The following is a 27,145-nucleotide window of genomic DNA, read 5'->3' as shown; positions in this document are numbered from 1 at the left end:
TGCCTTCCCAGGAGCCTTAGCTGAGAGCTGGATGGGAAGGGGAGTACCCAGGACTTGATGCAGCACTCTGATATGAGATACTGGTGTTGCAGGCCGTAGATTAACCCACTGTGCCACAGTGCCAGCCCTGAAAAGTTATTTTTAAAGATTTTATTTTATTTATTTGAAAGAGAGTTATGGAGAGATGTAGTGACAGAGAGAGAGGTCTTCCATCCACTTGTTCACTACCCAGATGGCCACAATGGCCAGAGCTGTGCTGATCTGAAGCCAGGAGCCAGGAGCTTCTTCCTGGTCTCCCATGTGGGTGCAGGGGCCCAACGACTTGGGCCATCTTCTACTGCTTTCCCAGGCCATAGCAGAGAGTTGGATCAGAAGAGGAGCAGCTGGGACTAGAACAGGCACCCATATGAGATGCCAGCGCTTCAGACCAGGGCACTAACCTGCTGCGCCACAGTGCCAGCCCCGAAAATTTTTATTTTTATCCCTTTTTATACCTCTTTATTTTTCATATATGTGCATTAACTGTATAAATTACTTCTATTTTATATCAATACATTATCTGGAAAATGAGATGATGGCCTGTTTAAGTTTTTTTTCTTTATTTCTGTATATTTAATGAATAAACGTCATTTTTACAATGTATAATAGCAACTTTAAAAAAATACACATATACCCTTTGAAATAGGAAATCTATTTCCAAGGAATTTATTCGTCAGAAACATTTTCATAAGTGTTTTAGTAGGAAGAAACCAGAAACAACCTTTAACCACGTCAATAGGGATCTCATGAATAATGCTGGCACAATCATACTAAGGAATACTAGGCTTTCATAAAAAAGTAAAATAATATGATGAATTTGAAAGATGTCCAAGATACGTTGTTAAAAGAAAAGTGAAAGCAAATTGTAGGATTGTATGTATGATGTGATCTTTAAATTAAAAGGTAATAGTATATTAAAGTGTATATGCACAAAGAACAATAGAAATAGTCATATTTGCATGTACATATAGTGAATTTTCTTAAAGGATACATAAAAGTGATTCCTCTGAGGAAATGGAGGTAGTGATTGGGACTTTTACCTCTTCCTTTGATAGCTTTCTAAAACAGAATTTAATTACCATGATCATGGTTTTTTAATAAAAATTAGGTCTAAATAATTGATAAGAGAAGGTATTATTTGGCATATAAAGTTTATGTGCTTCTCTTTTCTGTGGGCAGGGACCTGGGTGAAGTTATCTTTCCTGTCTCTTCTGACTATTGAAAATCACACTTTAGTCTCACCAATACCCTAGATAGTCTGAGATGACTCTCACCTACCAAGGAGTAGACGAATAGAACTAGAAGTTTACAGCTTAATGGGGTTATAGATTCAAATAATCTAATAGTCCCCTCCCTCTGAGGTAGAAGAAAATTGAATCTCAGATAAAAATATCTGATAGTCAGCTAGTGAGTGGCATAGCCAGGTCAAGCCTAGCTCAACAGACTTTCCAGTGATACTGTGCAATCCAAAACTTTCAGTAAGGGGTTCACAAGAATGGAAAGCCAGGGAGAGAAGAGGCAAGGAAAATTAGACAATGAATAAGGAGACTGGGACAAGGTATTGTGAGAGGACAAGGTATAGAGCTGAAAATTACAGATGCTCCAGGCCCAACAGGAAAACAAGTAAGGTAATAACCCCTCCCCAATCTATCCCTTGAGTATCATTACCAAAGAGGACTGTTAAGGTTATACATTTTACATATAGAAAGCTGATCAGCTCCTTTATTCTTCTTTAATGGGCCATACTAGCCTTCCTTGTAAATAAAAAGTAGCAGAGTTATTGTGCACTCACTTCAACTAAAAATATTTCTTAGAGACGTGTCTTGTTCACTTTTATTTTCCACCCACTGTTCTGCTTCTGAGATAGACACAAAGCCCTGTCATTGGAGAGCACTTAGTAATTATATCGTGTTGATTTAGCCTGAATTGATTCAAGAAAGATTTTATCTTTTGCTTCTCATTAAATGTGACTTAAGAATGATTTTTTACCCTAGCAGAGTTTTGGGCTTGTTATTTAGATGCTCTGGTTTTCTTCCAGCATAGGCTCCAAAATGGGAGTTAGCAATGGCAAAATAAACTCCAGACACTCTTTATTTCATTTTGTCAGAATTCATTCTGGAACTCTGCATGAGAAATGGGGCACTCAAGTTTATTTTGGAACAAGGCTCAGGGCTGTCTAACCATGCTCAGTATGACAAGACTAGGCAATGGACCAAAAAGGGGGATTTGGCAGCCATCCAGCCCCATTCCATACCGTCTCCCCAGAACCTCATCTGAATATATTAATCTGTCAGCACATACTTGTCTATGCACATTTACATGTGTCTCTCTTCATTATCCTGTTTTACCTCTAATTTTGAAGGCTCCCGTCTACCCCAGAAATCTAGGAAATTCACAGGGGCATATTAAATGCACATATTAAAATCCTAGTGGACGCAGGGGAGACAAAAATGTTTCCAACCCAGTCAGACCATGGCACAAACACCACAAGATGAAATTCCACATCTCTGCCAATTGAGTTAACAAGAACATAGAGCTTGCTAAGTTAACAAATATCCGAGTAGAATATGAAGGGTTTTGAAGGATGTGGCATAATCATAGGTAGCCTCTCGGTTTGGGGAGACCTTTTTCTTTATCCAAATACGAGTAATGAGATGTGGGCATTGGCCTAGAGATTAAGATGCTGAGGTTAAGATGCTCCTGCATGGGAATGCTGGATCCTGACTCCAGCTTCCTGCTGATGCATCAATGATGGTTCAAATCACTGACTTCTGCTACTCACATGGGAGACCTGGGCTGAGTTCCTAGCCCCCAGAATTAGCCATAGGACCTTTCAGGCATTTGGAGAGTGAACTAGTGGATTGACTGACTGACTCTCCATCAGCATCCCTCACTTTCTCTCTCTCTCTTCTTTACCTGCAAAATAAATATTTAAAAGTAAAGTAAATGTCTATTCATCACAATGTATAAAAACATCACTGTAATAAAATAATGCAGCTATTATGTTTTATGAAATAACAAGTTTGTGACGTGCTTTCTTTCAGGTGAATGGCATTGACCTTCGTGGAGCATCCCATGAACAGGCAGCTGCTGCACTAAAGGGAGCTGGGCAGACGGTGACAATTATAGCACAATATCAACCTGAAGGTTAGTCATAACCCAAACTTTTAATGTTCTGATGTGTCTCTGTGAATGTAGACCTACATTACTGACCACCTGTGATAACCAGAGTCATCATCAATAATTTTTTTAAAATGACCCATATGGTGAAAAATTAATGGTTCATGTACAAAGAGCATAAGATTTTGTTACTTCTAATCTTCTAGGGAAATATTAGGCAGTTAGAAAGGTCTGTATGAAAAATATGAATCATTAAATACTTTAAAAATGTGAATTTAAATAAACATCGTAAACATCAGCCATCATTAGCTTTATTTCATTTATATTCTTATCTGGTATATATTTTTAGTCTCCAATGGATACTGTAAAAACAGTTACGACCTAGAAAGCAAGAGGGAAAGACTTCATCTACAGAAATAGACTGTGATCAGTAGACCATAGTCTCTCCTTGTAGCATTAACTTAATTCTCATTAAAACTAACATCACTTTTACATGTCCTTGAGGGTGATTTTATTTTTCCATTTCTCTATATTGTTTCTTGTTTGGAATAAATCACTGTAAACCCTGAGACTTGGTATGATATTATAAATTAGATTAGCCAACTGAAACTTCACAAAGTATCTTAAACTGGATTTGCTATTCCCTGCTCTTTGGTTTATTTACGAATGAGGCTCAATGAGACAACTGGGATGTTACCTAATATATGCTTGATTTCTTAGCAAATTTATATATAGATTATTCCTAATAAAACATAATTAAGCACACTACTTCGGGCTAGATCTTGGGCAAAAATATATATTTTTTAAAGAGGAAGATGATATCTGTCTTCAAGAAAGGCAGTTGATTTGTTTTGATCAAGAAAGGTAATTAATTGCATAATAAAGGAAAAGCATCTGTGCCTATGGGTAGGAAGAGCTCCTTTGGCTTTTTCCAGTGACTGTTAACATTGATTGGTCTTTTGTTTGGGAGACTGAGGTTTGTGTCTTGCCTGGGACAGCTTAGGTTTTACCGTTAATGGTGGACAGTCACATATTCTGTAAAAGAATGAAGAAAACACTCTTTTCATGTGTGTTTTAGTATTTTACCTTCACTTATGTCTGGCTTAAGAATTAGAATTTGAAATTAAGTTATTCAAAATTGTTTATAAATCCTGTCTCCTATTGAGCTAAGAGATTACTACAGCACCCAAGGAACATAATCTTCCCAGATGGTTTTGGAAAGCCTTTCTACGTCTTAAATATAGGCAGACTTGTCTTCCAACAGGAATAAATGGCTCCAAAAGTACCTAGTGTAAAAAAAGAAAATAAAAAGATCTGAGCACAATTTGATTAACAAGTTCTCCTTCATATAAGCATTTCTTTTTTATAGCAGTCTTCCATTTTCTTGATGGCTGTTTTCTTTCAAACTCAAAATCTGAACCTCCTGACACATGACATAGATGTCCCTGGTTATTTTCTTATTAATGGAAATTTCATCTCAAATAATTGTGCTGACAAGATGGTTAGAGCCATAGTTATACCAATTAGAAACTCTTGATGGTGGTCAAATGTTCAAATAATCTCAAATAGAATGATTTCAATCTTTAAGGATTACAGCAAAGAACAAGCATGTCCCAGTTCTATCAGTATAAATTTTCCTCTTCCCCTAGAGCTTCTTTACAGTGTGTTTTCCTTTAAACAATATACTTAATATGGGTAATATACTGTACTTTTTGAAGATGCATGTTCAAAGTCTGTTTTATAAATTAAATAAATTGATTTTTTTAAATTGACTTTTGAAGTACTTCTAAGGAAATCTACAAATAACAAGCTTTTTTCAAAATGCCAAAGTACATATTGGATACACAGAATGACTTCCCCATTATAATATTCTAACTATATCTAATTTATCACAGCTGTCAACCAGTTGGAAATATAGCGGCAACATAAAGCAAGCAATTTTATTCTGATCTTCCATACTTTGCATATAAGCAGGCTTTAATCTAACTATTGTTCAGAATGGAGATTGACTGGCTTATTATTTTGTACATTTAGGGGCATTTAAGAAATAATGAGCAATTTACCTTTAAAATAACAACTGAAATGAGGAATGTTCCATAAAATTCTGTGAGGAAATTCTCACCAGATCCCCTTCATTTGCATGGGTATTGTGAGATGTCCAGCCCTTAAGACAACACTAAGAGATGATTTTGACATGTTTTTTAATCACATTCAAATTCTTTATCAGGCGCATTCTAAATATCCTGTCATTATTACTAGATATTCAGAAAAATCTGCCATCTATCCCAAGTATTATAGCATAGTCTTTGTCTTCAAGGATGTTTTTATCTTACTGAGGAGGAAGGATCTTTATTTATTTAACAGAGATCAGTTCCTGATGGCATATGATCAAATTGTATGATAATGGCACTGTCTCTAAGAATTATGGGATATGAGAGATAGGATAACCTATAGGGACCCAAACAGTACAAAAATAATTAATGGAAATGTGAGAACAGAATTAGTCCTTTTAAAATAGATTCTATTTCTACACTGGAGAAGAAGGAGAAAGACAGTTTTGCTAGCCTACAAATCTGTGAGCTGCATGCACACAGATACCATACCTATATTTTGTTCATTGATCTACCTATCATATGTTAACTGGTATTTCTTAAAGAATTGTGGAAGTAATGGGTGAAAGCTCACCATCCCTCAGTATTTGAGTTTCCACTTGAAAATTGAAAGGATTCTTCATTTGTACTTACTTGGGACTTTTCATTTTTGTTTCAAAGACAGAAAACAATTGCCAAAGAAATGTGTGTTGCAAAATATAAAAGCATTTCCAACTATGTTTTTTCAGAGTGCTTAGCACATTTTTTATAAATAATTTAATAATTTATAATTATCATAATGCAGAGTAAATGTCTGGCAAATTTCATTCCACAAAGCAAAACCAAAGTTACTAAGCACACTTCTGCTTAAAATGAGTTTGGTCCCAGTTATCAGAATTATTTTATTCATCATCAATCTTATTCAATGTATAGTTCAAGGTAATTGAATTGAAGTAAATTTAAAGAATTATCTACAAGCAATATTTCTTTCCAGTGATGTGATTATGACTCATTTTTTAAATTAACAGATAAAATTATGCGTATTTATGGTGTATAACAAGATAATTTCTAAAATATGTACATTGTAGACTAGTTAAGTCTAGCTAATTAATATATTACCTCACATAATTGTCACTTTGTAGTGAAAATACTTAACTTTCACACTACTAGTATTTTGCAAAAATACAATATGCTGTCATTAACCATAGTCAGACTGTAAAGTAGCTCTCTGAAACTTATTCCTTCTACCTAAAATTTTGTAGCCTGTGGCAAACATTAGTCTACCTACTTTGCTATCCTAACTACCCCCTCCACCCTGCCCCAGCCTCTGTCAACCACCATTTTATTTTCTATTTCCATGAGCTCAAGTTTTTAGATTTCATATGTGAATGAGATCATGCAATGTCTGAGTTTCTGTGCCTGGCCTACTGCATTTAACATAATATCATCCCAGTTCATCCTTGTTGTGCATGGTAGGATTTCCTTCTGTATTATGGCTGTCATTAAAAAAAAATCACAGTATTCCATGTGATGCATTTTTACCATCTTGTAAAATTCAATTTGCATCTTTGAAATTACTTTGAAATTAGCATGCTATGTTAATAAGAAAATAAGTTATTTGCTTTGTTTTTAAAGGATCATATAGATACTTCAGATATAATTCCATTTAAGCAAGATGAAATGTTAATTCTTGGCAAAAACTTTAATTACCCAATTTCAGTTAAGGAGTTGCTCCAACAGCACTTCACTGAAGGAAGTATAATACCCTACATACACACACACAGACACACACACACAGACTTTCTCTTTGCTTAACGTTCCCAGCCATCTTCCTTATTGCTTTCAGAATTATCTTTCTAAAAGATGTGACCCCAAGATATCTGTACACATACCCTGGGAGGTTCTCAGGCAACTTCCAAGCTGTCACTTTCTCCCCACACCACCATCCACATCATCCTCTTCTACTAACCCCAGCTGCACAGGACACCCTTCTCTTCCTGTAGTTGGCCCTGAACTGTCATGTCTCTGTGCCTTATATCTGTGGGTTCCTGTACCTGGAGTTATCTTTTCTCCTTTTCCATTCATTTTACCAACCCTCACATGTCAGTTCCACCATGAAGCCATCCTTAATCTGCTCAATGTTGATTGTTTCCTACTCTGAGCTCCCAGATCTGTATTCAGACACCAGGTATGTCCCTTATCATGGTTTGCACATTTCATCATTCACATGAATTCTTAGAGAATAGGAACTCTTCTTTCACTGATTTTATCTCCTTGTGAAATCACTCAATATGAATTTTGTTTTTTTTAAAGATTTATTTATTTATTCGAAAGTCAGAGTTACACAGAGAAGAGAGGCAGAGAGAGAGAGGAAGGGAGAGAGAGAGAGAGTTTGAGAGAGAGAGGAAGGGAGAGAGAGAGTTTGAGAGAGAGAGAGGGAGGCCTTCCATCCGCTGGTTCGCTCCCAAACTGGCCGCAATGGCTGGAGCTGCACCAGTCCGAAACCAGGAGACAGGAGCTTCCTCAGGGTCTCCCACACAGGTGCAGGGGCCCAAGGACTCAGCCATCTTGTACTGCTTTCCCAAGCCATAGCCGAGAGCTGGATCAGAAGTGGAGCAGCCGGGTCTTGAACCGGTGCCCACATAGGATGCTGGCACTTCAGGCCAGGGCGTTAACCCGCTGCGCCACAGCGTCGGCCCCTCAATATGAATTTTGACTACATTTGATTAAGGAGTTACTGAATGTCTCCCCTTATTTTAGAAGTGCAGTATAATATTTTCAGTGTATTAATAAGTAGTAATAGTAAGTGCTCAAGAGATGTTTGTTAAATGAAGAATGGGTTGAAGTCTTGAAATCAGTTGTACAACGAGCATATGAATCACTGGATTGGACATTTGATGTTGACAGTTTTTAGATCGTGCCATCTTGTTTTCTGTAAAAAAAATGCAGACTTACTAGATAAATTCCCTTTCTTCTGCATTGCACAATATATAGAGCTATTGCTTTGTTATGCAACATAAAGAAAAGATGATTAAACCTCCAATATTTTCAAAGTTCTGAAAGTCAACTGTTTTCACCATTGGTGAATTTTAAAAACATTGAGTGTTCAGCATTGTGTTGCAGCAGTTTATGCTGCCACTTTCACACCAGCATCCCACATTATAGTGCTGTTTTGAGTCTTAGCTCTTCTGCCTCCGACCTATATCCTTGCTAATAATACACCAAGGGGAGACCAGGGTGGAATTCTTTGCTCTTGACTTTGCCTTGGCCCAGCCTTGGCTTTTGGAGCCTTCTGGGGAGTGAACCAGTGGGTGGAAAATCTTTCTATGTGTCTCTCACTACCTCTTTTTCTTTTAAGTAAATAAGTAAATAATCTTTTTTAAAAAATTGATTATGACCTAATTATACACTTGTCACAAAGGATCTCCTACAGTATTCTGGGTAAAGTCAGGGGAAATCTTCACAGTATTTATTTCCTTTCCACTAGTATAATAATAGAGATATTAATTTAATGTGAAATAGCTGGCTAGTGTTGAAATAATAAAGCACCAGACATTCACTTGAAGAATGAGGTGGATAATAGGAGTTATGAATAAAACACAAAATGAAGACAATTACTTGATAAGCTGCCCTATGAAAACAATCAATACTCTTGCAATTAATTTGACTACTCAAGTAATTGTTGTGGACGATGCAAGGGCTTCAAAGTGGCCTTCACAAAGGAAGTGGAGTTCAATGGTCAGTGAACAAAGGCTTGCGTAGACAGTGGAGGGGTTCTGATGTCCACTATTTATTCTTTTTTTTTCTTTTTTCTTTTTTTATTTTTTTGACAGGCAGAGTGGACAGTGAGAGAGAGAGAGACAGAGAGAAAGGTCTTCCTTTGCCATTGGTTCACGCTCCAATGGCCGCTGCAGCCTGCGCGCTGCAGCCAGCGCACCGCGCTGATCCAAAGGCAGGAGCCAGGTGCTTCTCCTGGTCTCCCATGGGGTACAGGGCCCAAGCACTTGGGCCATCCTCCACTGCACTCCCGGGCCACAGCAGAGAGCTGGCCTGGAAGAGGGGCAACCAGGACAGAATCCGGTGCACCAACTGAGACTAGAACCCCGTGTGCCAGCGCTGCAAGGCGGAGGATTAGCCTATTGAGCCACGGCGCCAGCCAACTATTTATTCTTTAATAGAGTACTTGAGTTCCTAAAAGGAAAGCCCAAATAATTGACTTGATTATTTCCTGGAGACTCAAAAGTATGATCTGGTTTATGGAATTGTGGTACAGTGGTCATGTGTTTCATTTATTCATTTACATTTTCATTTAATCCATAGATTTGTTTTTCTGAATGCGTAATATGCCTTTGTCAATGATCCTGGGGATTTGTAAGCCAGAGAACAAAAAGGATCTCCCTGGAGACAAGTAGTGTAAAAATATATGAATCAAAAAATCTACAGTGGGCAGGGAAAGCCTTGCTAATAAACTAATATTTGAGCGGAGATAGAAAATAAAGGAGTAAGTCAAAGCTGATGCCTGGGAGTCTTGTTCCACTAAGTGTGCTCCATGGACCAACTGCATAGATGTAAATGAGAACTAAGTTCTTAGAAATGCAAAATATCAAGTCCCAACCTAGGCTACTAAGTCCAGTTTATCAAATCCCCAGGTGATTTGTATGCACATTAAAGTTTCAGAAGCAATGCTGTAATACAGTTGGAGATCCTGCAAAAACTGTCATTTGTCACTGTTGAGTTAGACTTCCTCTAACTAGAGCACTGGGCACAAGTCACATGAGGCTGCATCACCAGATTTGATTTCTGGCATGTATCAGCAAATGGTTGGTCATGGCACAGCAGTTTTACTAGGGATAGGTGAGGTTGCAGAAAATTCAAGAAGTTCATGTGTCATTCCATTGAAATTCACCTATCCCTCTCATTTAAATAAAAATTATGAGATAATTTCCATATCTTGCTAGAACTCTTCATCTAGTAAGACAGTTAACATAATCAGCAGCTTTTTCCCTTTGCTTATGGTTTCTTCTGTATATAAGTAAAGAAGCAGTGATTTGGGAAGATATAAAAATGAATCCTGTCCTGACAGATGCCTCTATAAACCTAAAGAAAGTCCTTAAAACATCAATATGTACATTTCTTTAAGTAAATGTATATTTCTTTAACTACATTTATATTTCTTCAAGTAAAGCGAAACCCATTTAAGTAATCTTTTTAATTCCTTTTAAATTTAATAATTCCAAAGGAAAAGTACTTATTCTTTTCTGCAAAAAGTGAAACTGATCATATTCAGGCAACCACTGTCACAGAGCTTAAACCACAATTAGATCATGGTGCATTTTTCTATGGGGTCAAGGATATAATGAAAGCTCAAAATGAATATGTCAGTTACCCCCCTGAAGAATATACATCTTCTGAATCTGAAGGTTCTCAAAAATGTATATGCCATCTAAGATGCTTACTTACAATGCAAAATATATTTCTTTCCTTAAATCAGTGTCTATTTAGGTTTATGCATATGAATGAGCAGCTGTGGCATATTGAAATATTTTCCCAAGGCAAATAACTTCATCTTAAATGGCCAAGTAAGATTTGTAAAGTCCAGCTGTAGATCTTGGTCAGAAATTGTATCAACATCATAAGGCAACATTTAAGATGAGCCCTTTTAGGGTGGAAAATACTGTGCAAGACTATAGCCTGGGAAGAGAACACCAGTTTTTTACTGCAAGCCCTACCTACAGTTATGTGATCTTGTGCTAGTTTACCTTTTTCATTCTGTTTCTCATCTATTGAATAAAATGGTTAGGGTAAGTAAGATACTTTCAGACGAACCCATATAGCTATAGCTATTAAATTCAAGATAAAACATGTGATCCGTGACCTGAGGTAGTATAAAAACGTAAATTCCATCACTTGAACGTTTTGATGCCAATATTACATCTTTTCTTTGCATTTTAATACATAACAATAAATGAATGCATAAAAGTTAGTTTGATGGATTCTATGTGCTTTAACTAGAATCACTAAGAAAAGAAAATGAAAGTTATAGGAATCCTTAAAGGTGATCTTATTCAGCTTCCTCACTTGACAGATAGGGACCTGAAGTTGAGTCAGTATCCAGATAGGAAAGTAGTTCAATAACTTAAACTTGTCATAACTACAGGAACTGAAGCTAGTGGAGAACTTAATAATTTCCTTAACTGTTTCAATTCACTATAGTCACTCAAGATAGACTGTGACTTTAATAGCCCAAGGGATATAATCCAATAAGATTATTATAATCAGATGGACATAAAGGGATCAAAAAATTCTCAGAGAGCCTTTCCTACATGAAAGCGCTGAAAGTGTAACCAATATTTGTTCATGAAAGATATAACTCAGGGCCGGCATTTTTGCATAGCAGGTTAAGCTGTGGCCTGCAATGCCAGCATCCTATGTGGGTGTCTGTTCAAGACCCAACTGTTCCATTTCCATTCAGCTCCCTACTAATGTGTCTGAGAAACCAGCAGAAAACAGCCCAAATACTTGGGCCCCTGCACACATATGGGAGACCTGGAAGAAGCTCCTGTCTCCTGGTTTCAGCCTGGCACAGCCATAGCCATGGTGAACATTTGGGAAGTAAACCAGCAGATGGAAGATCTCTCTCTCTCCCTCTCTCTCTCTCTCTGACTCTTCCCTCTTTGTCTATAACTTTGCCTTTCAAATAAATAAATAAATGATCTCTAAAAAAACAAAAAAGAAATAATTATCAGTTAGGAAATAGTACTTTGACACACAGTTCAAATATATTATGATTTCCCTCTTTATCATTCTAACTACTTCCTTCAGCATTCTTCGTTCATCCTTCTACCCATCAGTTCATCCTTAGTGATGCTTTGCATTGCCAAATACCAGATTTCTCCAAATGATGCTGCCTTAATTCTAGTTTAATTAATCTGGGTGACATAGTCTAACTTTTACCTAAATACTAGGAAGGAAACATAAATTAAACTTCATATGACTCTAAAATTTTTATTGCTTAATCAAGTCTTTCTCTACAACCCTCTCTCACATATCCCTTAATAGACAATGCCTCTGTGAACAACTAGAAGTCTCCCAAATATTCCTTAATTCCATTTTTTCTTTCCTCAGCCTTCTCTTAGTTGCTTTTATTTTCTTCCCCAAGCTCTATATAACACAGGACACTATAGAATTTTACCAAAAAGGTTATTTCTTTCTTTATTTATTTTTTTTTATTAAACTTTTATTTAATGAATATAAATTTCCAAAGTATAGCTTATGGGTTACAATGGCTTCCCCCCTCCCATAACTTCCCTCCCGCCCGCAACCCTCCCCTTTCCCGCTCCCTTTCCCCTTCCATCATGTTAAGATTCATTTTCCATTCTCTTTGTATACAGAAGATCAGTTTAGTGTATATTAGGTAAAGATTTCAACATTTTGCCCATATGGCAACATCAAGTGAAAAAACTACCATTGGATTACTAATTATAGCATTAAATAGCAATGTACAGCACATTAAAGACAGAGATCCTACATAATTTTTTTTCAAATTAATTAATTTTCTATGCCATTTCCATTTTAACACCAGGTTGTTTTTTTTTTTTCATTTCCAATTCTCTTTCTATACAAAAGATCACTTCAGTATATAATTAGCAAAGACCTCATCAGTCTGCGCCCACACAGAAATGCAAAGTATAAAAATACTGTTTCAGTACCAGTCATAGCATCACTTGGCTTTAGACGACACATTAGGGACAGATCCCACATGGGGTGTAAGTACACAGTGACTCCTGTTGCTGACTTAACAATTTGACACTCCTGTTCATGGCGTCAGTAATCTCCCTAGGCTCTAGTCATGAGTTGCCAGGGCTATGGAAGCCTTTAGAGTTCGCTGACTTTGATCTTATTCCGATAGGGTCATAGTCAAAGTGGAGGTTCTCTCCCCCCTTCGGAGAAGGGTACCTCCTTCTTTGATGGCCCCGTTCTTTCCACTGGGATCTCACTCACAGAGATCATTCATTTAGGTCTTTTTAGACCTAAAAGACCAAAAAGGTTATTTCAGCAAATACAATCTGTTGATTTGTAAGAGGTTCTCTCCAGATACCTCAATGATTAATGATGCTGCATCAATCCTCCTATGCCTAAATCTTAATTTTGACCTAGGGTTATGTAATGAGGACAAAAGTTGATATCATTTTTTGGTTCTGAGAAAACTCTCTTGTCCTCATTGTCTGTCCTTGGAATGCTGTATCTCAAATACATATCAAAGGAGTTAAATCCTATGATTTTATACTACTTGAAGGGACCCTCTTGGCATCTAGTGCCATAAATCACTCACTCATTAATAGTGAAAATCAAGTAATCTGTATATTAGACCAAAGAGATCTCTTAGATACATACCTACCATTGGCAACACCCAAATAAAATGTACAAAAATAAAGGATCCTAATTCTATTCTTAACTACAAGAAATGAACCCAGATCCTCATTACATAACGCTTCCATTTTATAGAATTCAAGGGTGTTATAGAATTGTAAAATAACGTTCCACAGAGCCAAACAGAAGAGGAACATGAACCAAGGAAGATATAAAATACCTGCTAACTTTGTTTCATTTTATGAGTTTTTAGCATAGTTATCCCCATGTTTGTTTGAATGTACCCATATTTAAGTCAGTCTTCAAATTTCATAAGGAGCAATGAGCCATTTTTTTAGCTCTTCCTAACTCTACCCCCAATGCTTTAATTACCATGCCCAAGTCATATCATTTTACTTTCCCTTGTTTGTGAGTTAAGATGGTTAAAGATTATTTTAAGACTCTTGAAATATAAATATATAATATAAATACACATTTAAAGCATGATACCTTTTATTCATGTTTTATTTATATTTTTAAAGTTTTTTTTTATTTATTTGAAAGATAGAGTGACAGAGAGTGGAATGACAGAAGGCAGAGAGATCTTCCATTTGATGGTTCTCTCCCAAATGGGTACAACTGCTGGGGCTAGGCCAACCTGAAGCAAGGAACCAGGAATCCATCCTGGTTTCCTACATAGATGGCAGGACCCAACCACTTAGGTCATCTTCTGATGACTTCCCAGGTGCATTATCAAGAAGCTGGATCAGAAGTGGAGCAACTGGAACTCAAACCAGCACTCCAGTATGGAATGCTGACATCACAAGCAGTGGCTTAACCTGATATGCCACATTGCCTTCCACACAAGCATGTAATTTCTAGATGTTCTCTTTCTATATATTTAAAACACACATACATTCTGCTTTCACCAAGTTGAAATAAAGGGAAAAATCCACATCTCTGTTATTACAATTTTTGTGCCCAGTAATGGTTTGAAATTTAGCCCAAGTAGAAACACTTGTTGTTTGTAAGGGTTTTTAAGATTAACAACTCATAGTGCATGGTCTCTGTTTTTAGGTCTATTGTAGCCTAAAGCTTACCAGTTTAATAAATTGAATTGTATTATATAAGATTTGAAATATACTTACTGAGAATGAAAGGAAGTAATATAAAAAATCAATTTCAGAAAATCAAAGATGTAGTTGGCTGAAATAGTAGAAATGTCTTGAATTCTCAGAATCACAAGTAGCAGCAACTGTATGGTGGAAAAGCTAAGCCCAGGAAATATGAGGTATACATCTTTAATGTGCTTCATAGATTCTTAATTCAGAAGGGATTCCTGGTAGACTTATTAATAAATCTATAAAAGCCAGAAATTTCTAAATTGCATTTTGCTTCAAGATACTCTTCTTAGAACCCTCTCAGTTTTTTCACATTTAGCATATCCCCCTGCTGAGGATAATTTATTTTATTAATAAAGGGTTACTAAAACATTGATAAAATTAAATAAATTTATTAATTCCATTTTCATTAATTTAGTACTTATTAATTGCTTCTAATGAGCTACATGCTGCCCTGGACCTTGGAGATAGAATGCTGATCCAAATACACATGATCCCTTCCCTAATGAATCTGCAGTCAGCCAAGTAAATGAATTACATGAGACTGCTTTCAAAAAGTTTATGGAAAATGGAGTTAAAATGTAAGTTTATTTTTGTGCAAACTATTTTGAAATCCATGCATAATTTTTTCCTTTTTTTTAAACTTTTATTTAGTAAATATAAATTTACAAAGTACAGTTTATGGATTACAATGGCTTTTTCCCCCCATAACTTCCCTCCCACCCGTACCTCTCCCATCTCCCACTCCCTCTCCCATTCCATTCACATCAAGATTCATTTTCAATTATCTTTATATACAAAAGATCAATTTAGTATATACTAAGTAAAGTTTCATCAGTTTGCACCCACACAGAACATAAAGTGCAAAATACTGTTTCAGTACTAGTTATAGCATTAATTCACATTGGACAACACGTTAAGGACAGAGATCCCACATGAGGAGTAAGTATGCAGTGACTCCTGTTGTTGACTTAACAATTTGACACTCATGAGTTGCCAAGGCTATGGAAGCCTTTTGAGTTTGCCGACTTCAATCTTATTTAGACAAGGTCATAGTCAAAGTGGAAGTTCCCTCCTCCCTTCAGAGAAAGGTACCTCCTTCTTTGATGGCCCGTTCTTTCTACTGGGATCTCACTCACAGAGGTCTTTCATTTAGGTTTTGTTGTTGTTGTTTTTTGCCAGAGTGTCTCGGCTTTCCATGCCTAAAATACTCTCATGGGCTCTTCAGCCAGATCCGAATGCCTTAAGGGCTGATTCTGAGGCCAGAGTGCTATTTAGGACATCTGTCATTCTATGAGTCTGCTGTGTATCCCGCTTCCCATGTTGGATCGTTCTCTCCCTTTTTGATTCTATCAGTTAGTATTAGCAGACACTAGTCCTGTTTGTGTGATCCCTTTGACTCTTAGTCCTATCAGTATGATCAATTGTGAACTGAAATTGATCACTTGGACTAGTGAAATGGCATTGGTACATGCAACCCTGATGGGATTGTATTGGAATCTCCCAGCACATTTCTAACTCCACCATTTTGGGCAAGTCTGATTAAACATGTCCCAATGTACATCTCCTCCCTCTCTTATTCCCACTCTTATATTTAACAGGGATCACTTTTCAGTTAAATTTAAACACCTAAGAATAATTGTGTGTTAATTACAGAGTTCAACCAATAGTATTAACTAGAACAAAAAAATACTAAAAGGGATAAAGTATTAAATTGTACATCAACAGTCAGGACAAGGGCATAATTTTTTTCATAGCATGCATTTTAAATAAATTTTTAAAGTATCCTGATAGAAGCTAAAATGAATGCTCTGGAAAAAGAAGAGAACTTGGATCTCTCACTAACCTGAACCAAACAAAACCCTGATCTAGATCATCAAGTCAATAAGGCATCCCAAGGAAATGATGCTTCGTTTGATGTGAAAAATGGGTAGGCATTAATTTGCCAAAGACAGCAGAAGCTGGTGTTGTAAAGTACAGTATTTCAGGAGGGCAAGTTTATGAAGTCATCCTGCAGAGAGGATGGTACAATGGAAGGACTGAAGACAAACAAGAGAAAGTGTGAGAAACACTGAGTATAAGGTGGCAGAAGAGGGAGACAGATGCAGAGCACAAAGGGCTATGTGAAGTATTTGGTTCTTTCTCATTAATACACTGGGAAGCCATGAAGAGATTTTAGCCCAGATCTGGCAGGATTCGAATTGCTCTTCAAGATTGTGGCTATGAATGCCAGAGAATGTATGGAAGAGCACTGCAGGGGCTAGGAGAGAACTACTATATTTGTAAAGCACTATGGCAGGTAAGAAATGGTGGAGGGAGGGGCTCAGCTTTGTAGCATAGCAAGTAAAGCCTCGGCCTGCAATGCCAGCATCCCATATGGTTTCCAGTTCGTATCCCAGCTGCTCCACTTTAGATCCAAATCCCTGCTAATGGTCTGAGAAAGGCAGCGGAAGATGACCCAAGTGCTTGGGCTGAAGAAGCTCCTGACTCCTGGCTTCAGCCTGGCCCAGTCCATAAACTGGCTGTTAAGCCACCTGGGGAGCGAACCAGTAGATGGAAGATAGCTCACGCTCTCTCTCTCTCTGTCTCTCTCTGTTTCTCTCTCTCTCTCTCTCTCTCTCTCTCTCTCACACACACACACACACACACACAGACACTGTGTCTCAGATAAATAAATCTTTAAAAAATGATGGAGGTTTAATCAGAGTGGTATCAGAGTAAGTGGAAAAAAATAGATAAACTCAAGAGGGAAGGTAGATGATAAAACCAAAAGATGTGAGTTTATTAAAATGCATAAATGTGTCCATTTCATTAAAACATGGAGAAGCACTCTTGACTAGTTAAAACACTAACAAATCATTCAGAGAAAAGCTATTCTATTCATCTTTATATCTCTATTTCTTAATAAAGTGCCTGGTTCATAGTAGGAATTTAATAAACTTAGACCATATGAAAAAATAAGTGAAGGATGCCAATGAATAAACTTATCTATTTTATAGGAACTGTAGATGAGAGAAAAAAGAAGTGGTTTCATGAAAGAAAATCTTGAAAAACAGTATGTACAGAGTACTCACTGTATATCTGATGACATCCTAAAATCTCTTCCTATGTTAACTTTCCAAAGACACGTGATATAAGTTCCACAGCTTGGCCCCATTCAAAGATGAGGAAACTGAGACACCGAAAGCATAAGTGGTTTCTCTAAGGTCATACAATTGGCAGTAGAGTAAACCAGGGTTCATTCTCAGGTAGAGAGACTCCAGAATGACAAGTGAGCAAGAATGCCACTAATACTAGAAAGGAAACAGATTTACAAGGAAATAAAGGTTAGGAGATGGAGCTGGTGCTGTGGCTCACTTGGTTAATCCTCCACCTGCGGTGCCAGCATCCTATATGGGCACCGGGTTCTAGTCCTGGTTGTTCCTCCTCCAGTCAAGCTCTCTGCTGTGGCCTGGGAGGGCAATGGAGGATGGGCTAAGTGGTTGGGCCCCTGAACCTGCACAGAAGACCAGGAAGAGGTGCCTGGCTCCTGGCTTCGGGTTGGCGCAGTGCTGGCCATAGCGACCATTTGGGGGGTGAACCAACGAAAGGAAGACCTTTCTCTCTGTCTCTCTCACTGTCTAACTCTACCTGTCAAATAAAAAAAAAAGGTTAGAAGAAAAAAAATGGAAAGGGTCAAAGAAGAGATGCCAGACACAACCAAAATAAGTCAGACAGGGAAATAGAGAAGGGATTAGGCAGGCAGGGTTGGAAAGCATAGTGTTCAGCTCTGACTGAGAACAGAGACAGGTGATACTGGTTTGGAGTATGCCCTGGGCCTCTATTCACCTATAATAGAGAGGTGATTGTATTTACCTTCCAGAGTTGTTTGGAATATTGGAGAAAATGGATGTAGAATGTTTGGAATGTAGTAGAACATCTGTAAATGACAGTATAGTAACTCTCTACAACAAGCACGTTTGAATAAACATTGTGCTTCCTTCTCTAATAAGACCTTTATACAAATAACTATCCCTCAGAGGATCAAAGGGTGGGAAGCAGTAATGGTTATGGTTCCTATGTGAAATCAGATAGATATAGTTCAAACTGTAGCCCCACAAATAACAGTTCAGTAATCTTGGACAAATTTCCTCACCCCTTAGAATCTCATTCTTTATCAGTAAAGGGAGGGAGGATTCACGCCTGTCTCTAAGGATTAAATGATGGAATGCAGGTAAAATGCTAAGCGCAGCTCCTGATGGATAGTTCATTTCCATAAGTCATAACTATTGTGTGTGAGAGAAGTAGATCCAGATGGGGAAAAGACCTTGAGAAAGCCCTTAGGAGACTGTGGATACAGGCATTTAAGAAACTCCTTCAGTAACAAAAATAATGTGGAGAAATTGTCCTGTGTGGAAGTGCCAATAAACATCCCTCTGAAAAAAGGGCATCCAGTGAAAGAATGGAACGGGTAGCAAATGGAAGAGTGCAGGAGGAGAAAGCTCGCTCTCTGGTCTCAATCCCAGTCCAACCAAAGCAGGATTTGTTTTTCATATTTAGTTTTGGATTCATGAAGCAAGGATTCTGCCACTAAAAACCAATTGTAAAGCTGTCTGACAGAACACAAGAAAAACTATTCAAATTATAGCATTTGTATTGTTAGAATCTATAAAAGCTGTCAGTTCAGTTAATGTTTCCACCAAAGGGTACACTCCATCAAGTTTTGTCTGTCTTGACTGCTATATCCTCAGGCCTTAGAGCAGAGCCATGCACACAGTGGAAACTCAATAAACGCTTGTAGGGCCAGACATTGTGACATAGCAATTAAGATGCCGCTTGGAATGCCTGCATCCCATTTCAGAATGCCTAGGTTCAAGTCCCTGCTCTGCGTTGGATCTAGCTTTCTGCCAGTGCATCTAGAAAATGGCAGGTGATGGCTCAAGTGTTTGGGTCCCTGCCACCCACATGCGAAACCTGGACTGGGTTCCTGGCTCCTGGTTTTGGTCTGGCCTAGCCCTTGCTTTTGCAAGCATTTATGAATTGAACAAGTGGAAGGGATTATACTCTCTTTCTCTATCACATAAATAAAAATAAAACTTTTTAAAATAAAAATAAATACTCAAGGAGTGAATGAATGACTTAGCAAATGTCCATATTTTGCAGTTTCTCTTTGAACTCTAGATGTCAAAGTAAATCCATGCCCCCTTAAAGGCCTACTGGTAGTCTCATTAATTACCTAGAAATCCCAAACACTTATCTTCAATGCTAAACAATAGCTACTCTGTGAGAGCAGATTTTTTGATTTCATGAATGATTCCAGCATTGCTGTTGAGCAGGGAAACTAAAGACAAACACACTCTCATTTTTTGTTTGGTTGTTTAAGGTGTGAAGACAAAAAATTAAACAAACAAACAATATGTTTTACTAATGAACCAAATAGCAGCTTTGAGAATTTTTTGAAGTCTTCTACTTTTCATCTTACAATAATAGGCTTTCAGCTGTGTTCCTCATAATATCAACAGAACAACCCAGAGATGAATTAAATAAATGTTATTATCATTATTACAATTCCATAGACAAAGAAGTGAAGCTCAGTAAAGTAACCTCCATGACTGTCTTTGGCTAGTAGATGCTATAAGATGAACTTGCACCCAGATGCTTTGATTTCATTCCTTGTGCTCTTTCTTCAGCCCAAGAAATGGGCTTTTATCAAAATAAAAACAGTTCAACCAAGATTATCAGGCTTTCAATAACTTTGCTAAATAAACATATTTTGAGAAAGCATGTTTGTCTTTTTATGTGGTGAGCGAATGTTTGATGGTATATCATTATAACTTTATAATGGTAATACAATTACAAAAGTTCAAAAATCAAAATAGGTCCAGGCATTAGTGTGGTGCTTAAGATGCCACTAGAGACAACCACATTCCATTTCAGAGATAATAGGGTCAAATCCCTGCTCTGCTCCTAACGCCAGCTCCCTGCTAATGCACACTCTGGGAGGCAGCAAGGGCCATTCATGTAGGAGACTCAGATGGAGCTCCTAGCTCTTTGCTTTGGCCTGGCCTAACCATAAAATGTTGTGAGCATTTGAGTAGTAAGCCAGCAGACAGAAATCTGTATGTGTCTTTGTCTCTATATCTCTGCCTTTCAAATAAATGAATTAATTAATAAAAATTCCTTAAAACTACAATAACATTTAAAGTGATGCAATGAAAAGCTGATCTTCAGCTCCATTTGTGTCGCGTCTCCCTTGCCTCTATAAATAGCCATTTAATTAATGAGAAACACATTTAAACAAAAGCTGAAACTAAGACTACAGGGGGATACAGGTCTTATTGGCAAAGTTTTTAAAGAGAAAAAAAATTGTTCAATAGAAGGATGTGTTAAACCCTGGAGAGTTAAGAAGTAGAAAAATCATTATTTTTTGTTCTACCATTGACACTGGTTCTTCATACCCTAAGAAGTTTTCCCAAATCAGAAGCAATTCTATAAATGTTAGGTTTCCTTTCAATGTGATTGTTATAATATCCAGTGTGCTGTAAATTGCCAAGGGATTACATGTTCCAAAAGAATCCTCCATGCAACTGTTCTTCATTAACTGACATAGTTTTCTAGAAAAAAAAAATGGAACACTTAATATCCTTGAAGGAGGTTACTGGAGTCTAAAGGGATATGAAATCAAGGTTAAAACCATCCCATTCCCTTGGAAATATATGCAAGAGTTAACTAGTTTCATACAATAGACATCTTCATATAAAGATACTTACAATCTTTTATTTATTAGGTTGTTGCTAATACATAAATTCATTTTCATTTAGGATCACTCAGAAGTGAGTTTATAAATGATTTCTTACTAATATAAATAATTTCATTCCATTTTATCCAAATTATTAATGTTTATATTTTTTGAATATTTTAGTTTCTTAAAAATAGGTCTCTGTCACCATGGAAGACTTTTCCATTAAACAATAGAAGGATTGATAGAGTTTTCGTGGCAGTTCCTGCTGTAATATACTAAGTCATGAGCAGTAGAAACACAAATGGCATTTTGGAAGAACATAATTCTTAATAACCTGCAGACAAATAGTTGCTTTGGATGCCTCTTAATGAGAAATAATGAAAGTACACAATCATTATCAAAATAAAGCTGATAGAAAAAAACCCAAGGAAGTGAAGATGTCAAGATTTGGGGAGAGGGTGGAATGACAGCAGGACATGCAGAGAGAATTGCTGAGGAAAACCAAATGTTTTTTTACTTGGGTAGGAAGACTGTTAGTAAGGTATTTTCTCTCCTTAGACATCCAAGAGAAAACATTTTCAATAGTGTGGAGATATATAATTTTTTTTTTACTTGACAGGCAGAGTTAGACAGTGAGAGAGAGAGACAGAGAGAAAGGTCTTCCTTCCGTTGGTTCACCCCCCAAATGGCCGCTATGGCTGGCACTGTGCCAATTTGAAGCCAGGAGCCAGGTGCTTCCTCCTGGTCTCCCATGCGGGTGCAGGGGCCCAAGCATTTGGGCCATCCTCCACTGCCTTCCTGGGCCACAGCAGAGAGCTGAACTGGAAGAGGAGCAACTGGGACAGAATCCGGCGCCCCAACCGGGACTAGAACCCAGCACCCATATGGGATGCCAGTGCTGCAAGCGGAGGATTAACCAAGTGAGCCACAGCACCGGCCCCAGATATATGACTATTCAATTTTCTTCTTAGAAGAAAAGAGAGTGAGTTTTCTTGTTGATCTCTGATTTATTCATTTTATAGTAGCTGATAATATTGAAATATTAAGAATATCATATTGTATAATTTTCCTCATGGGCATTGTCTACCTTAGAAAAACTACTACAGAACATGCCTGTGACTATAGACTTGTAGTTCAGGCCACCGAAGATTAGAGATGGGACTTGGGCACTCCCTTGACTTGTATCCTCTGGTCTGCTTGAACACAAACCAGGAGGAAAAGAAAGCTAGGCATCAGAAGCAATGGGTGGCAGGCCTATTAATGGCTGATCTGTACAGTGATCTGCCCTCAAGCAGACCCAACAGGCCAGTCCACTGCAGTGGCTTTCAATGTGGTAAGCCTGGGTTTCAGCAGAACTCAACTTGTGAAGAGCCCTGGCAGCTCTGCCAAGAGTTGGATCACTGGAAATGGACCTGCCCTGGAGTCAAAGGATGCCCAGGTCAGAGCCACAGATCTTATTAGCTCTAAGCTGAAAAGCCCTTCACTCAGCCCAACTTCCAAAGTGACCACTGCAGCTGAGGGGATGGTCAAGTAGGGTCAGCAACATTGCAGGCAGAACTGTAAATTTCTTGTTAGAGATGCCCCCTGCCTTTACCTGGCCAGCTCTCCTCCCAGGCCAGCCAAGTAATGAAAGTCAACAGAGTGCCTTCCCCTAGGAGGTTCACACCTCCCTTAGGATATACCCCATGTGAAGAGATAGATAGGTCTGGGCCTCTTAACTTACAAGGCCTAAAGCCCACCAGATTATTATCAAGCCCCTTCTATCAGGTTCTATTTGCCTCTCAATCAGAAAACTTAATTGTAGCTTAGACAGCACCTTTCTTAGCTCCTCTAATAATGACTCTGTCCTTTGTTCTAGACCCTGTCTAGCGTACTTGGGCCTCATTCCTTTGTAATCATAACCTCTACTCTACCACCAATGGCTCTACTCCCAACCTGTGTGTACTGATGGTCCTCTTCCCCACTTCATGCTGTATAATTGTTCAAACCTGGTAAATGCTACTTTAGGATCATTGGTTACTATCCTCACTCTGTCTTTTATGACCTTGTCTAAATATGATCAGAGTCGGCAAACTTGGAAGGCTTCCATAGCCTTGGCAACTCATGACGACAGCCTAGGGTGGTTACTGGCGCCATAAACTAGAGTGTCAATTTGTTGGGTCAACAACAGGAGCCACTGTGTACTTGCTCCTCATGTGGGATCTCTGTCCTTAATGTGGTGTACATTTTGATTTAATGCTATAACTAGTACTCAAACAGTATGTTTCACTTTGTGTTTCTATGTGGGTGCAAACTGTTGAAATCTTTATACTAAATTGATCTTCTGTATATAAAAAAAAAGAATGTCATATTGTAGTTTCTTCTCTGCACTGTGAAAGTTCTTTTACAATTTGTGCTTATTCATTGCATTTCTGTATCATTGTCTTTCCTAACAAGAAAGAAAAAACAAAAAATAAAAATTTACTGAGGGTCTGAGACTACATAATGTGCTAAAAGAGCAATACAAATGCAATACCCTGGCATAATATGTATCTTATTTTATATAATGAGAGTTAGTCTTCAGAAAAAAATTTAATGTACTTATCAAGCAATTTCTGTATTTCAGGTTCAGTTTTCTTGGATGATTTTCATCTAAATCTATTTATCTAAATATATGTCTCTTCTCACTATCCTCTCCCAAGCTATTGCTTTTTCTCCTTGCACTTTATACCAGAATGACACTAAACTAGTTAACATTCACCTGATAAGCCTTGAGAGTTCATCTTTTGTCACCTAGCAATTATTAATCCATCTACCCAAAATTTCCTTCATCCCTTATCTACTTGACCAATTCTTTTCTTTCAAAGAATAAGCTAAAAATCACGTCCTCTAGGAAACCTTTCCTGATTTGTACCACCCATTCACAGTAGAGTAACACTCCTGCTGCTGCTACTTCATAGCTTGTGGAGCTGCATTTCTCCTTCAGCTCTGTCGCATGGGGGAAAGGAGTGACTCTAGTAGGCAGTCAGTATATACTTGATGAATAATTCAATTAATCAGTGACGATTTGGTGCCAGTGATTTTTTTAAAAAAAAAAAAGATTTATTCTATTTACTTCAAAGGCAGAGTTACAGAGAGAGGTAGAGACAGAAAGAGTTTTTTCATCCACTGGTTCACTCCCCAAAGTGGCCACAACCGGAGGTGAACTGATACAAAGCCAGGAGCCAGGAGCCAGAAGCTTCTTCCAGGTCTCCAATGTGTGTGCAGGGGCCCAAGGACTTGGGCCTTCCTCTGCTGCTTTCCCAGGTGCATTGGGAGCTGGATGGGAAGTGAAGCAGCCAGGAATTGAAATGTGGGATGTCAGCTCTGCAGGCCAGGGCTTTAACCCACTGCACCACAGCGCTGCCCCCACGTGCCAGGGATTTTTAAAGTCTAAATATCATGAAAATGATCAGGGCTATGTGGAGAAGCTGTTGGTGGTCCTTAAGATAAATGGCAAACAGTTGAGCAGGGCTAATGGAGAGCTTCTGTCCTATATCATCATGAATAGCCCTTAATTCAATGCAAACATTGTTATCCCTACTTTGAAGATGAGAGAATAAAAATCTCAGAGAAGTCACATGACTGTTTAGTGGCAGAAGCAAAATTCCAACAGTAGCCTGTCTGACTCTGGTGCCCACTTGCAATACCACATCTCCAAGAGAGTCTATAGCCAGATCTTAACTACCACCCTCTGAGTGTTCATCTACTTCCCACTTCTTTAGAAAGGAGAAAAAGGCCAGGGTCACACAACTTATGTTGACTAAGTACATAGATTTTATAGCACTTCCCTTCAAAGCCTCAGTAAAGTTGTTATGTGCATGGTCTCCAGAGTCTGCTGAGCCACGTTGTACTGCTAAGCCCTGGGGCTTTAGAATTCTCTTTTGCTCTAACAGTGCACTTTTCTTAAATCTGGCAAGATATTGCCTAATAAAATGCACACCAAGTGTCTGAGAAATTGAAGGAAGAAGGTAGTGATTATGGCTTAAAACTGGATATAAAAAGAAAGCAGATTACCACTGAAGTGAGGATTTCTGAGTGTCATTTGGTCTAAATGGAACTGTGATTAGAAAAAGAAAAAAGGATATGTGAAAAGGTCATGAAAAGAAAAATAGTAGCAATTTTGAATTTCAACTAAATGGATGAAATCTGGGGCATCACAAATGGAAATACTTTCTAAAGCTCTTTGCTCTAAAACATCTAACGTAGAGGATACGATGCAACAGGAAGCTGCTTGTAACCCTTAAGAGATAACATATTGGATGATAATTAATAAAGTCTATGGAAATAAAATAACTTCAAATGTGTATAAGAAATGTCGCTGAGATAATGAACTGGCTGAATTCAGGCTGTTGCGAAACAAAGAATCAGAAAATTAAAAAATAAAAACTAATAAGGATGAGTTTTATCATCCATAAGTAGGAATTAACTTCCAAATCCTAAAGTGAGGTTATAGAAATACTGAGTTTTCTTTTTTTTTAAGATTTATTTATTTATTTGAAAGGCAGAGTTACAAAGAGGTAGAGGGGAGAAAGAGAGAGGGAAATATCTTCCATCGCAGGTTCATTCCCCAAATGGAAGCAATGGCCAGGGCCGAGGCAGACCAAAGCCAGGAGCCAGGAGCTTCTTCTGGGTCTCCCACATGGATGCAGGGGCCCAAGCACCTGAGCCATCCTCTACTGATTTCCCAGGCACATTAGCAAGGGAGCTGGATCAGAAGTGAAGCAGCCAGAACGTGAACTGACACCCGTATGAGATGCCAGTACTGCAGGCAGTGGCTTACCCACTACACCACAGCACCAGCACCCTGAACTTTCTTCATGATCCACTGAAAAGTAAATATTTGGAAAAAAACAAAACTTAAATTCTTATGAGGAGAGGCATAAACATGTTTGAGAACAGAGCAGAAGTCAAAGACAGTGCTTCTACTACCTGGATGCATGACCTTATGAAGGCAAAGGATTAATGATGTCTAGTGCATAAGATAATTTTGATGAGTAAATCAAATCATAATTCCATAGAAAGTATTTAGTAAGTGTTAACTACTAAAATAATGATAGTTGATGTTGCAAAGTACCAAATATATGCCTGATTGTTGAGGTGGTTTCATTTCTGGGAGGAGGAGTGTGGTGGGGGCAAGAGGCATGGAGTCACCACAAGACCCTGGGAGTTGGGTGAGAGCAGGCCTGAGGCAAGCAGCCTGCAGACTCGTTTATTTCAGTTGCTACAGCAGCTTATATAGCCAAGGAAGCCAGTCTGGTCAAGGGGCGGTCTGTTACCAGGCAGTTTCTGAAGCCATCTAATCACAGCCTGTTGCCAGGCAGACTCCGCTGTCATGTGGTTTCCAAAACCATCCAATCACAGCCTGTTGCCTGGCAGACTCTGTTGCCAGCAGCCATCTTGGCATGGCCTTCTCATTCCACCACGTTTCCCCCTTTTCATTTATTTTTGAGCAACAGGAGGCATGATTCTTGGCCGTACCATTGTTGACCCCGTTTCCATGCGGTCTCCGTACGCGGCTGTGCCTATCTTAGGTTGTCCCTCAGGGGATCTTACCCGTCGTTGACTAACCAGTGCTCAAAACAGGAGACCACAGGAGTGCTTGCTCAGATGAGGGTAGGAATGAGGAACAATATTAATCAGGAATGGCTTGACTGCACACAGGCTGTGGGCCATTTGAGTGGCTG

General features: G+C 38.2%; 1 protein-coding gene across 3 annotated transcripts in view; it reads left to right on the top strand.

The window, feature by feature from the left end:
- Positions 1–27,145, top strand: part of DLG2 (discs large MAGUK scaffold protein 2) — a 2,175,716-nt gene that overhangs the window by 1,818,024 nt on the left and 330,547 nt on the right. For all 3 annotated transcript variants that reach the window (XM_062196791.1, XM_062196793.1, XM_062196792.1), the window contains one exon: positions 3,084–3,186. In XM_062196791.1, coding sequence (XP_062052775.1) covers positions 3,084–3,186 — 103 coding nt within the window. The remainder of the gene's footprint in view (positions 1–3,083; positions 3,187–27,145) is intronic.

The sequence above is a fragment of the Lepus europaeus genome, chromosome 7 (genome assembly GCF_033115175.1).
Source record: "Lepus europaeus isolate LE1 chromosome 7, mLepTim1.pri, whole genome shotgun sequence".
Taxonomy (NCBI): domain Eukaryota; kingdom Metazoa; phylum Chordata; class Mammalia; order Lagomorpha; family Leporidae; genus Lepus; species Lepus europaeus.
Note: the sequence above shows the minus strand (reverse complement) of the source record. Positions and strands in the feature narration are given on the sequence as shown.